We start from the raw sequence: 13378 nt of genomic DNA, 5'->3' as shown, positions 1-13378 counted from the left end.
AAATGGGGCTTTTCAATATGGGAGAGGGAGGCATCTCTTCCTATATCTGATGGGGTGGGTGGGTGGGAAGGAAGGGATTTGGGGGAAGTCTTCCTGCCGCCCCCAAGTGTTTATTTTTGATACCAAACATGTATTTTCAGCTCCCTCCCTCCCAGCCCCCCAATTTCCTGCGGGCGGGTATAAAGGACCCTTTAAGTGTCCCTGGAGTTGGGAGGGAGGAATGGGGGACATAAAGCCTGCCTTGTCTCAATTCCAGGCTGGAGAGGGTGGGTTCAAAAGACTCCTGAGCTCACCTCCTGTCAGCATTGGCCCAGGCCTGGGGACCTGGGGGTTGGTGATTTGGGAGATGATGCTGAACTTGTCTCCACTGTTTTACTTCCCCAAAATGGACCTTTTTTTCTAAAAGTCCCAGAGAATGGGGAATTGTTCCTGTAAATATATATTTTTAAAGGTGTTGCTGGAGGCTGCTGGCATTTTTCCCCCCGATGTCTTCATGAGAAGCTGAGCGTGATAGGTATAGCTTTGTGTGAAGGGCAATGAAAGTGTGCAGCAGAGAATGATTGTGAGAGAAACAGTGTGGTGGCCTGTGTCAGAAACCATAGGTGAGGCTGCCAGTTGGTGACGAGGTGTGTGTGAAAATGTGGAATACTATGATTATGTGTTACATGTATGAGAAAAGAGCAGAAGTTGTGAACACAAGCTTTTGACGGTGTGTCTATATGAAAAATTGAGGTTGTTTCACAAACTCAACTAAGACTTGATAAAATATTAACTACACGAGAGTTGGGATGTAGCTCGGTGGTAGAGTGTGTTTGCCTAACATGCATAGGCCCTGGGTTCCATCTTCAGCACAACCAAAAAAAAGTCTGTGTAAAAACTTGTGACAATCTGCATAAGATATTGTTTGTGAGCTGATGCTAAGCGAGACAGAGTGCGTAAGCAAAATTGAATGTGAGAGACTGTGTGGCTGGGAAATGGGTAGAGGCTGTCAGGGACCAGGTACAGGTGAGAGGCCTTACTGTGCGGAAGCAGGCGACTGACTGGTCACGACTTGCAGAGTGAGAAATGGCTTCTGTGTGAAGCTATGCAACGCTGAAGTGACAGCTGAAGTCATAGGAGTGTCTGTAAGAGTTGACTGTGTAAGAGAAAAGAACTGTGGATTATGGCCTGAAACCTATACAAACTGAGCTAAATAAACCTTTCCTCCTTTAAAAGAAAGAAATGGCTATGAGAAAGCTAGGAGATACTGAGATCCAAGATACAAGAATATGTGTCTGAAAACTTTTCGTGATGACTGGAAAAGACGATAAATCAGATAGCTGGGGCTGGGAGGCTCTCATGTCGTGTACATGTGCACGCGTGCACTGAGGCCAGTGGCATGCTGGTCTTTAGTAATCCCTGAAGTCTTCACGGGTTCTGGTGAGACTGAGGGCTGAAATGGTGCAGTAGGTTATAGGATTATCCTTGAGGGACAGAGAAGAAGCAATGTTGGAGAGAGACGGAGAGCAGAAAGGCCAGGAACTTGGTAGCCATGGGGAAGAAACTTGACAACTGAGCAGTGTCTTATGAGAGTGTGAGTCTATGAGACATTTCATAAAACTAAAGAAAGATCATGTTTGTAAAAAAGCAGAAAATGAAACCAAACCAGTGACACACTAAGTGTGTATGTGATCAGAGTGTGTGAGACACTTAGGAGTTTGTCGTTGTGTGCATGTGCCTGTAAGCAAGCTGACTATGGGAGAAGAACGTGGTGTCCATAACTGATAGGGAGCATGGACAGAGGATTGTGTGAGATGTGGAATCTAGCAGCAACTGGGAATTAATGTCTGCATGCATCAGAGGTGGTCTAGGTGGCAAGGCTGAACGGATCAGTGAGCCAGTGTCTGAGAAATCGGTTGCGTGCCTATGTGTGAAACTGTAAAAGAATTTTTACAGCTATAAATCAAAGATTTGGGATAGTGAAAGCTGAGAAGAAATGTGGGAGCAGGTGAGGGCAGAGTTAGATATACTGCATGGTGCTGTGTGCATGTGAAAGCATTCATGGGAGGCTATAAAAGGCTATCAGGAACCACAGGGTAAACCACAGTGGCTTAAGTGAGTCGAGGAAGGGGATGCTGATTTTGTCTGCGTGAAAAACTTCGTGAGAGCCCAGTTAGTGATGAATATGAATGTAAATCAGTGACTGGATATGAAAAAATGGTAGGCTGAATGTTATTAGCTAATGTGACTGTGCATATGGGAGAAACTAATGAGGAAAAACATCGGTGATAATGAACGAGTTAAACCACGAGACATGAGTGTTTATGAACCTGTTAGGAGACTAGTGAGGCTGGGGATCAGTGGCAGAAAATGACTCCCTGCGTATGTGACATTGTCTGAGATTGTGTGATGATGGAACATATATGTATTTGAACTTGTTGACAAATAAGTGCAGTAGAGGCTGCAAATTCAGAACTCTATGTACAGGTAAAAAAAAAAAATTAAACATGAGAGAATGAGACCGGTGTATTAGAGGCCATGGATTGAATTGCCAGGCCTAAGACAAAAGCTCTCCTTTGTCTGCTGCCTCCATAGACCCCTCCCACTCAGCCCCCCGCCCCCCGGGAGGCACTTCCATTTTCTCCAAAACTTGAAATGCTGGGATTCCCCTGCACTTTGCTTGGAGCTCCTTTTCACCTGTACTCTCTCTAAGAGGTCTGACCGAAATCCAGCCCTTAAAATGTGAATTATTCCCCAAGATGATTTATCTTCAACTCAGACTGTTCTTTTAAGCACTTAGTAGAGCCTCAAGTTTTGTTCCTTCGCTTTGTTCATGCACTCAGCAGACATTTATTGAGCATCTACTGCTTGCTGGCACCCATCTACTGACCTACAGATGCAGCAGCTAACATACTAGACAAAACTCTGCCCTTTTGGAGCTGATGCTCAGGGAGACTGACAAGAAACACATAAATACATTGTATCAGGCAGTAATGTAATAATTAAATAAGACAAGCTTCTCTCACTTTTTGTTTAAAGGAGTCTGCAGAGTCATTTTAATGCCTAAATGTGTGTGGGAGAAAATGAAAGTGCAGACAGTCCTCATCCACAGGGAACCCTATGAGTATTTATGCAGTTAAGGAACAAAGGAAATATCGATTATAACATTATTACCAGGGCAACAGGTTATTAAATAAAACAACCAGGCAGAATTGCAGGTTTCTTGGGGAGTTTGTTTGCACAGGATAACAACACTGACAGCTGAAGTCTTAGAATCTTAACAAGACCCCTTTGTTCACGGCACACATTCAGAAACAGGCTTATATTATCTGAGACCAGAGTACATCTGTAATGGATACAAATATTAGCACACACCTTATCTTCCAAAAACGAGCAGTATTCTTTTTTTTTAAATCTATTTTTAGTTTTTTAAGACAGGGTGTAGCAATGTAGTTCAGCCTACTGGCCTCAAACTCGTACTGATACTGCAGCCTTAGCCTCCCAAGTACTGGGATTGTGGGTGTGCCAAGTAGCAGTACTCTTGAGAGATTTCTGCCCTAACCCCTGACGAGATTGTTTAATCTTGTTTTAATTTATAAAATTTTATTTTCTTTGTGAATGTGGAAGAAATGAGATATTGCCTTCCTGCCTTTCTCAGGCTGATTTTCGTTAATTAAAAAGATTCTTTTTTTTGGTAGTGTTGAGGAATAGACCTGGGCCTTGCACATATTAGGCAAGCAGTCTACCGTTGAGTTACAACCCCAGCCCACAAAACTCTTGTTTTTGGAACAGGCTCTGGAATTTCACTCATTAGGGCTATGAAGAAAAGAAAATAGCAGGACTGTGGAGCTCAGTTTCACCTGGAAGAAAATTGGGCTGAAGAGTAATCTTGGACAGTAAAACAGCATGTGGAGTTTTTTCTGTAGCTGAAACCCACAAAGTAAAATAAGAATCAGGGACTAAAATGGAAGTTCTAAAAGTATAGTACCCATACCAACATCAGTTGTCAACTGGGAACTTGTTAGAAATGCACATTCAGAATCCCAGGTGTGGGACCCAATAATCTGCAAATTTATTGAGCTTTCTGGGTGATTCTGATATGTAATATGGTTTAAGGACCACTGGGCTAGAGAGCGACAGGGATCTTACCAAAGCAGGGTAGCTGGGAAAGGCCTGTGAAGGAGGTGATGTTCATTGTCTCCTCTCTTAGAGTATAAGTCCCTAGGGGAACAGGATTTTTGTGTGGTCTGTTCTCTGTTCATCTAACCCTGAGAGCCACATCTGGCATATGATAGGTGTTCAATAAATGTTGAGCAAATCAATGTAACAGAGTCGCCAGACACTGTCCTAGCTACTTAGAAGTCTTCTGATCTTTGCACCAAGCCTGACCTATGTTGTTGGTGCCATCCATGTGTATTTACAGAGGAGGAAGCAGGCTGAGGGGTGAGAGGTACCTGCCCAACAGCCATCTGAGGTAACATGGCCAAACCGGTGCCCTCCTGTTCACCCCCACCCCAGGGTTAGAAAGTATCCTCAGCTGGGCCCCCAGGGGAGCGGATATCCCCAATTGTATCCTTTCCGAGTCCTTCCTCACACCAACCCACTTCCTCTTCTCACTTCCCTTGTGCTGACCCCATGCACACGCACATGCTGACCAACCTGCCCCAGGGTTAGAAAGTATCCTCAGCCCCCCAGGGGAGCGGATATCCCCAATTGTATCGTTTCAATCCCTCCTCACACCAACCCACTTCCTCTTCTCACTTCCCTTGTGCTGACCCCATGCACACATGCTGACCACAGGGAATCTTAATTTTTGTAAAGAGGAGGGCAGGGTTCAGTCAGGCTAGAGAATGAAGTATTTGCCATTGCATGCTTCCTCCACCTCGTCAGGAGGACCACACTCAGTTCATCCATGTTCAGCACCGCCATGGGCTTCACCATGCCATTGTGGTTGCGAGCATACATTCCTACACATGGGCAACCAAGGCTCAGAAAGGTCCATGTGACTTGGCCACAGTCGTTGTCCTCCAGATTCCCAGGCCCCATTGTCCCTCAGAATTTGTCCAAAGGACACTGAATACTGAAAGGTTGCATGGTGGAGCACAGTGTGAGGTACTGGTGATTGGGTGACAAAACAGTCCCAAGGGTAAAGGAGGAAATAGGGAGGAGGCAAAAGAGGAGGAGGTAGAGGAGCAGGGGAGTGGTCTGAGCTGAAGAGGCCTTCATAGTGCCCTCCCAGTTCCTCCTACAGTGCTCAGATTCCTCTTGCCAGCAGCAGATCAGCTTGGATCAAGCTGGGCCTCTGGTAGAGGTGCAGTGGTGTGCTCATCATGAATGCCTCAGTGCAGATCCTTCGATCACTGCTGCTGCTGCTGTTGCTGCTGCTCACTCTTCCAGCCACAGGTGAGTGGGGAACGGACTGGCTGTGGCCAGGGGTGTCCAGGCCTACCACACCCCTGACTGTCCACATCCCTTTCCCTGGTCCTATTACAGGCTCAGACTCCGTGCTCTGCTTTACCCAGTATGAGGAATCCTCAGGCAGGTGCAAGGGCCTCCTGGGGAAAGACATCCATGTGCAGGACTGCTGTCTCAATGCTGCCTACGCCTTCAAGAAGCATGACAGTGGGCACTGCCAGGCATGCAGGTTCGGGTTGCCTGGGCTGGGGGAAGGTGAAGAGGATTGTGACCCACAACTAGGTTCTTTCTTTCTCTAGGTCTTCCAGGGCTGAGCCCCCAAGGTCTTGATCACAACCATAGTTCAGGGTTTCTCAACTTTGACACTATTAATGTTAAGGAGTGGGAGATTCTTTCTCTGATGTCTGCATTATAGGATATTTTATAACATCCCTACCCTTCCAGTAGATGTTAGTATCAATCTCTCTATACACACTGGTTGAGACAACCAAAGATGACTCCAGACATTGCCCCATCTTCTAAAAGTGGTGAGGGGGCAAAGGCACCCCTGGCTGAAAATTATGGGCCAGGGAGATAGTTCAGCAGCTTAAGCGCCTGACTGGCAAGTACAAGGTCCTGAATTTGATCCCTGATTAAAAAAAAAGAAAGAAAATCATTCCCATAGTGCACTGAAGTATTTTACAGATGGGTTGCAGCTCAAATATTTCTGAAGGCAACTCTAACCACTGAGTTGAGATGACAACTATTAACTGCTTAGGGTATACAAACACGTAAATGAGGAGAACCCCAGAGCCCTAATCATGATGGCATTTACATTCTTTGAGCACTTTCCTTATATTAGATGAATTGCAGAAGCTAGGCAGCAGTTTCAGGATTTCTGAGGGGTAACTCTAGTCTCCTAATCTTGATTTCTGGCTTACATGTATCAACCCCTTACCGTATTACAAATATATTTCCTTTTCTTCTTTTTTTTTTTTTTTTTTTTTGAGGCCGGCCAAATAGCTCAGCAGATTAAAGCTCCTGCTTAGGCAGATGCAGAGACTGGGGAGTTCGATTCCCTGGCCTGCCGTGCTGTTTTTCTTTTGTAATGGGTACTGAAACCTGAGAGGACTGAACTATATCCGCAGCTTATTTTATTTTATTTATTTTTAAGACAGAGTCTAGGTTGCCCAGGCTGGCCTTGAACTTGGATTGTCTTGCCTAAGTCTCCTGAATATAGACATGTGCCACCATGCCCAGTTCCAATTACATTTTCTGCTTACAGATACACCATGAGCCTGGGGACCTTGGGGATTTTTTAGAGCAGCTGTAAGCCCCTACTTAGCATTGGTAGGGGTGCTTCTGAGGGGGCTCCATGCTTATTGGGAGGGTGGCTTCTGTTTATTAAGTACTTCCTGTCTACCTCCTATTGTGCAGGATGATGACCTATTGGGTTTCTGACAGCAATCCCAGTCTCTTCCTCCTTACATTTGCTTACTGTGTACCTGGATTTGTCCTCTGGGGAATTTCCAAGGGTTAACTCCAGGGCCCTGGTCACAAAGGGAAAGGACATTTGCCAAGCACTTACCCACCACTTCCCCTTCAATCCTCCATTGTCTCTAAGGGGTAGATAGTCATTAATGAGTGCTTCACATTTACATGACATCTTCTCATGTGCCTCCAACACTCTGGAGTCCCTCAAGCCATCCTATCAATTTGTACCAAGATGGGACATGTGCTCTTCTTCACAGGTCTCCACAATGGTCAACGTGGTCCCCATGGACCCCCTGCTCAGTGTCATGCACTGAGGGCTCCCAGCTGCGCCACCGCCGCTGCATAGGCTGGGGTGGGCAGTGCTCTGGGGAGAAGGCTCCTGGGACCCTTGAATGGCAGCTGCAGGCCTGTGAGGAGCAGAAATGCTGTCCTGGTGAGGATGCCTAGCAAGATAGACAAACACTTCCTGTGGCACCAGAAGCATCAGCACAGAGGCCCTGTGTGGGCCGTACTGGACGCTTTGAAAAAATGAGCTATCCTGGGTAGCTGGAGGAGAATGGTGGGAGGAAAAGAGGGCCACAGTAAGGACATGGGCTTCTGGCTGAGTGACTTGGATTGTGGTCAGGGGAGAAATGCAATCTTGTTTGGAAATAGAGTAGACTGTACCAGAGGGGCAAAGCAGAGGGACCAGTGTGAAGGCTGCTGCTCTAGTCTAAATGAGCAATGATGTGGGCAAGGTGTGGGAACAAAGGCTACAGTGACAAGGTTGCCTGGTGTGGAGCCTATGAGGAAATGATTGAGGACCCATGAATGGCCCTCCCACTTCCATACCATTCCCTTCTCTTCTCACCCACAGAGATGGGCGGCTGGTCTGACTGGGGACCCTGGGGGCCTTGCTTAGTCACTTGCTCCAAAGGAACCCGGATCCGTCAGCGAGTATGTAATAACCCTGCACCCAAGTGTGGGGGCCACTGTCCAGGAGTGGCCCAGGAGGCTGAGGCCTGTGACACCCAGCAGGTCTGCCCTAGTAAGTGAGGGCTGCCACAGGATACTGATGTGGGTACCCAGGATGGGTCTATGGGATTATAGCAGGAAACTGCCAGGGTGAAAAGACTTTAGCATGCCTAACCAACATGTGACCCCCACTTCCACCACAGCCCATGGTGCCTGGGGTGCCTGGGGCTCCTGGAGTGCCTGCTTGGGCTCCTGCTCTGATAAAACCCACAAACCTGTGGAGACACGAAGCCGCACATGTTCTGCACCTGAGCCCTCCAAGGACCCTCCTGGAAAGCCCTGTTCGGGACCAGCCAATGAGCAGCGACTCTGCAGTGGCCTACCACCCTGCCCAGGTACACAAGGATCAAGGTTGGTCTGCCTCAAAGGTCTTGGAGCTGAGGGAGGATTGAGTGGCCTTATTCCTTACTCCCTTTTCTCCCTCCAACAGTGGCTGGGGGCTGGGGGTCATGGGGCCCTGTCAGCCCTTGCTCTGTGACCTGTGGCCTGGGACAAACCTTGGAACAACGAATGTGCAATAACCCTGTGCCCAAGCATGGAGGCCCCTTCTGTGCTGGTGATAACACGCGTGCCCACATCTGCAACACAACTGTGCCTTGCCCTGGTCAGCACTTCTGGATGCTCAGTTTCCATGCCTTCTGCTTTAGCCCCTACCCATCTCTGCTGCCAGTTGCTGCTGTTGAACTCTTGTTCCTGCCTCTTACTCCTCCTCCTGGCTCTCATACCTTGGTCCTACCTCTGATGCCCTATTCCCACATCTGATCGCCCACCCCTACTCCCCTAGCCTTCATTCCTCCCCCGAGCCCCCTTATTGGCTCCCACTTTGATTTGCACCCTGGTGGCCCCTGTCCCAACAGTGGATGGAAAGTGGGAGAACTGGAGCGACTGGAGTTCCTGCACCCGCCCACACTTGAGCTCTATCCGCTGCAAGGAAATCCCAGGCCAGCAGACACGCGTAAGGAGCTGCAAGCACCGAAAGTTTAATGGACAACGGTGTGTTGGGCAACACCAGGAAATCCGACACTGCTACAACATCCAAAACTGTATCTGTGAGTGCCCCACAGTTGACACTGTGAGGGTGGGCAACCCCCCCGCCCCCGAACAACGTTCTGGGTCTTCCAGCTCTGCTGTGCACCCCATGTCCCTACAACCTTCCCTTCACTTTCTCACTGAGACCTCTAACTTTGACTATTCCCCCCCCCACAGTTGGAGAGAAAGGCTCATGGTCATCATGGACTGCCTGGGGGCTGTGCACACCCCCATGTGGGCCCAACCCCACCCGTGTCCGCCAGCGCCGCTGCATGTCCCCACTCCCCAAGTTCTTGTGAGTGAGGGATAGTGTGTCTTGGGAGGGAGCCATGATGCTGAAGGTGGGAGAGTAGGTTTCCTCCAACTAAGGCTTCCACTACTGGGTCTGTGGTCCTTGCCTTGCCAAGTGCTATCACTCAGCTACAAGAAGAAAGGAGAAGTTAAAAGAAAAGGATACTAGGGGAAAGTCACAGCCTCTCTGCCTCAGTCACATATTCAGCCACTCAGCCACTCTCCCATTCACTTAGTCTTTCCTATCTACTCCCTCCAACCTCTCAGTGACTTGTGCCTCCACTCATCCACTTGACATCTCACCATCTGAGGCACTCCAAATCCTTTTTGGCAACAGTTGCTAACATATAAAACCTAGATCCCTGTATCCTCTGAGAGATTCAGGTGATCAAAGGTATATGGAAAAGGGACACCATTGTACCTGGCTCCAGGAAGCTGATTGGGCCCTCCTTGGCAGGTAGGTTAAGAAAATCATTTCTGACATCAAAACTGTAAGCAGGGACCTGAACACATGTGATTGGCCATCTTATGAGTTTACTGGTCTCTAGAGTAGCCCAGCTTTTAGGGTTGCAATACACATCTCTTCTACATACATCCAGCTACTAGGTTAAGTGGCCTGTTCACAATTCATGGAAGGTCCATCATCTGGGACATGATCTCCCAACTGTGGAGCTCAAAGTGGGTCTTGAAGATGAGTTAGAGTCATTGAATGGCAGCACACGATATTTGAATGAGTGACAGACTGAATGGAGGAAGGACCAATTGAGAAAATCATGGTAGGAGTGAATGAAGGCTTTGTCTAATGGGAGAGATAACTCAGGCAAACACCTTTTTGAACAAGAGACTCAGTTTGGAGAAGTAGAGGGGGAGAAAGCAAGAGATTGCCTTGGGTCAGGGATTTGGGCCCAACAACAAAGGCTTGAATATCAAGACAAAATATTTGGGTTTTGGAGACAGAGGGACCTAGAGAGTGACATAAAAGTAAGCCAGGCATGGTGCATACCTGTAATCCCAGTACTAGGGAGGCAGAGACAGGAGGATCATTGCAAGTTTGAGCTGGACTATGTAGTGAGCTCAAGGCTATCCTGAACTATATGAGAACTTAATCTCTAAAAATAAAAGTCATTCATAAAATCTAAGGATGTAGTTCAATGGTAGAGCATCTGCCTAGTATGTGAGAGATTCTGGGTTTGAGCCCAGCACCATAACAAAAAAGGTAGCTCATGCCAGCAATTAACAATCACCATTTACTGGGCACTCACTATGTGCTGGACACCATACTGAGCACTTCATCTGAATTAATTCATTTGTCTTCAGCCCACTGGGGTAGGTATTGATATTATTCCTACTATTTCAATTTTATAAATGATGGAAACTGAGGCATAGTTCCTGACAAGATAAACGATAGTGTTGCACACAAATTAGTCACTAATTCTAAGTTCTTTGCCAGGCATGGTGGTGCAGACCTGTAATCCTAGCACTGAGGTAGATGCATAACAAGTTGGAGCCCAGCCTGGGCAACTTAGTAATTTAGTGGGACTTTGTCTTTAAAAAATAGGGCAGGGGAGGGCCGGCCAGATAGCTAAGTGGAATAAAATACCTGCTTAGGCAGGCACAGGGACAGGGATTCAATCCCCAGCGCCCCCTGGGCATGCTGAGATGGCAACTGAGACTGGGAGTGGTGGTGCAGGCCTGTAATCCCAGTGCTTAGGAGGCTGAAAACAGGAGAATCACTATGAGTCCTATCTGTGTAATGAGACCCTGTACTAAAAAAAAAGGGCAGAGGGCATAGCTCAATGCAAAGGCTCTAAAGTTTAATCATCAGTACCATACCCACCTCAAAAAACATTGTCAATACCTTCTATCCTTTCCTGAGCTTCTGTCCTCCACTTCCCCTCTAATGTCTCAGGCCCACGATTTCCATAGTTGAAGGCCAGGGTGAGAAGAACGTTACCTTCTGGGGGAATCCACTGGCACAGTGCGAGGAGCTGCAGGGGCAGAAGGTGCTGCTGGAGGAGAAACGGCCATGTCTGCACACACCTGCCTGCAAAGAACCTGAGGAAGAAAACCCCTAACACCTCTTCCTCTGCTCTGACCCTTCTATCTTCCAGTCCTCAATAAATCAGCCTCTTTGAGCTTGTGTAAATTTCCTTAAAGAAGGCAAAGCAACCTAGCCCTTTTCCCAGAAATGGGGTAATAGTATCTTCTAGAGGAAGATCTCAGCAGCCTGATGTAAGAAACAGTACTTTACTTGGAAGTCGTGAAAATGAGTTTTCAGCCCCAGGCTCCCTTCACTACTGCCTAAGGCGGTGCCCCCTCCCCTGCCCAGCACGTCCCTCTGCAGATCTCTGCTTGTGAGGTGACTTGATTGGCTACTTGCCCTAGCAGACACTTTTCGATTGGCCAGCATGCTGGTTACTTGCTGTCTCCCCGCCTCCCAAAGCTGTCCAGGTTCCCACCGGCTGGAGGCTCCCTGCGGGCCAATTCCATGTCAACTAACCCAGAACTGCAGAAAGACGTGGCTAGCATTGGCACCCTGCGGATTGAACACCTGCACCCACCCACTCGCAACCACCCAGCTCAAACACCACAATTACAGATGACAAATAGCTCCAGGAGGCGGAGGTGGGGGGCGGCTGATGAAGTGGCTGTGATATTCTCTGAGCTGGGACTGGGGTAGACAGTAGCTACAGTGTCAGCATCCACAGGGAGGATCCCCCAGGGCAAACCCAGATGTAAATTCCTTTTACATGTGTCCATTTCGTTGAACATAAGTCAGTGTTTGCTGTAGGTTAAAGTTAAGGCTAAGCAGCTGACATGAAGAGAGGCGGCCTGAGCCCTGGAACAGACTCCAAATAGGCATTCCTTTAGTTTGAACATTTATTTGACGCTTAACCCCTACTATATACTAACAGTAGTGCTGGACATCAAGGGACATAAGAGAAATCAGAGCAGCATGTTTCCCCAGTTGCAGTGAAGGGAACAAACCCAGACACTACTGCTCTTAGCATTTGCTCATTCATTTACCACTCATTGAATGCCAAGCCCCCTGTGATGAGACACATAGGAATGACAATTATGGTAATAGCTAACACTTAGAAAGTACTCACTATTCACCCAGTAGTGTCTTAAGGTTTTCAATAGCATGAACTCATTTAATCCACGATAAACCATGAGAGTCAGTATTACTCCCATTTTACAAAGGAAGAAACAAGCACAGGTAGTTATGGGGCTGAATGTTTTTGAAGCACCATTGTAGTGTGAGCTTAAATATCATTAGCAGAGTTCAGGACTTCTTCGTGTAGTGGGTGAAGGGAACCCTTCTGTGCATGAAGATTCAGGAGGTAGATTTGTGCTGCCTGGCATCTTGTCAACATACTCACTTGACTTCTCTTGGCCAATTTCCCGTTATGTAAAATGGGCCAGTTGATGCAATGAAGTGAAGTTACTGAGTACTTGGTCATCTTGGGAAGACTGAACCAAAGAGGGTTTGTGGTTGCTACTACAAGGTGTGAGAGGTATGTATTTACAATGAAGTGGTATGTGTTCAGCAATGTGTGTGTGTGTATGCACTTTGAGTTACATGTGTGTGTGAGATGCAGACCTGGACAGCTGTGCAAGAATTAACGGGGCCTGCGGGTTAGCTCAGTTGCTTAAGCACCTGCTTGGGCAAGCACAGTCAGGCACGGGTTTGATCCCCAGCTCCACATGCCTTACCAGACCCGCCCCCAAAGCAGCCTGAGCCAGCCCCCAACACACACACACACACACAAAGAATTAAGGATGTATTGACCAGGCGTGGGGCACATGCCTATAATCCCAGCATTTGGCAGGCTGAGGTAAAAGGACTGCTGTGAGTTTGAGGCCAGCCTGGGTTACACAGAAAGTTCAAGGCCAGCCTGTAATACACAGCTAGACCCTGTGTCAAAAAACCATAGAAAAATATTAAGGATATATTGAATGTGTGTGGAGTGTGTGTGAGGTTACGACTCTGTGCCATAATTGTGTGGTGTGCACACTCATTAAGGTGGTGTGATGGATGGATGTATCATAAAAGTGGGTACAATACTGAGTGTGAACATGTCAGGGGTGTGTAGTTGAATCGTTACACAGCAAAAAATTACTCTTGGAGCCCCTTCTGTATATCTACTTATGTTGAAGAAGATGGAGACAGTGC

General features: G+C 47.5%; 2 protein-coding genes across 2 annotated transcripts in view; both read left to right on the top strand.

The window, feature by feature from the left end:
• Positions 1–3690, top strand: part of Elk1 (ELK1, ETS transcription factor) — an 8750-nt gene extending 5060 nt beyond the window's left edge. Inside the window, exon 5 of the mRNA XM_004633565.2 lies at positions 3678–3690. Coding sequence (XP_004633622.1) covers positions 3678–3690 — 13 coding nt within the window. The remainder of the gene's footprint in view (positions 1–3677) is intronic.
• A 1132-nt stretch (positions 3691–4822) lies between these two features.
• Cfp (complement factor properdin) lies at positions 4823–11336 on the top strand. The gene is made up of 9 exons (XM_004633564.2): positions 4823–5382; positions 5473–5623; positions 7125–7300; positions 7724–7894; positions 8025–8216; positions 8312–8485; positions 8739–8930; positions 9088–9205; positions 11111–11336. The coding sequence occupies exons 1-9, from the start codon at positions 5310–5312 to the stop codon at positions 11274–11276; spliced, it is 1413 nt and encodes a 470-aa protein (XP_004633621.1). The 5' UTR covers positions 4823–5309; the 3' UTR covers positions 11277–11336.
• The last annotated feature ends 2042 nt before the right edge of the window (positions 11337–13378 follow it).

This window comes from Octodon degus, unplaced genomic scaffold (genome assembly GCF_000260255.1).
Source record: "Octodon degus isolate 3935 unplaced genomic scaffold, OctDeg1.0 scaffold00055, whole genome shotgun sequence".
Taxonomy (NCBI): Eukaryota; Metazoa; Chordata; class Mammalia; order Rodentia; family Octodontidae; genus Octodon; species Octodon degus.
The sequence above is the reverse complement of the archived record's forward strand: the minus strand, read 5'-3'. Positions and strand labels throughout refer to the sequence as shown.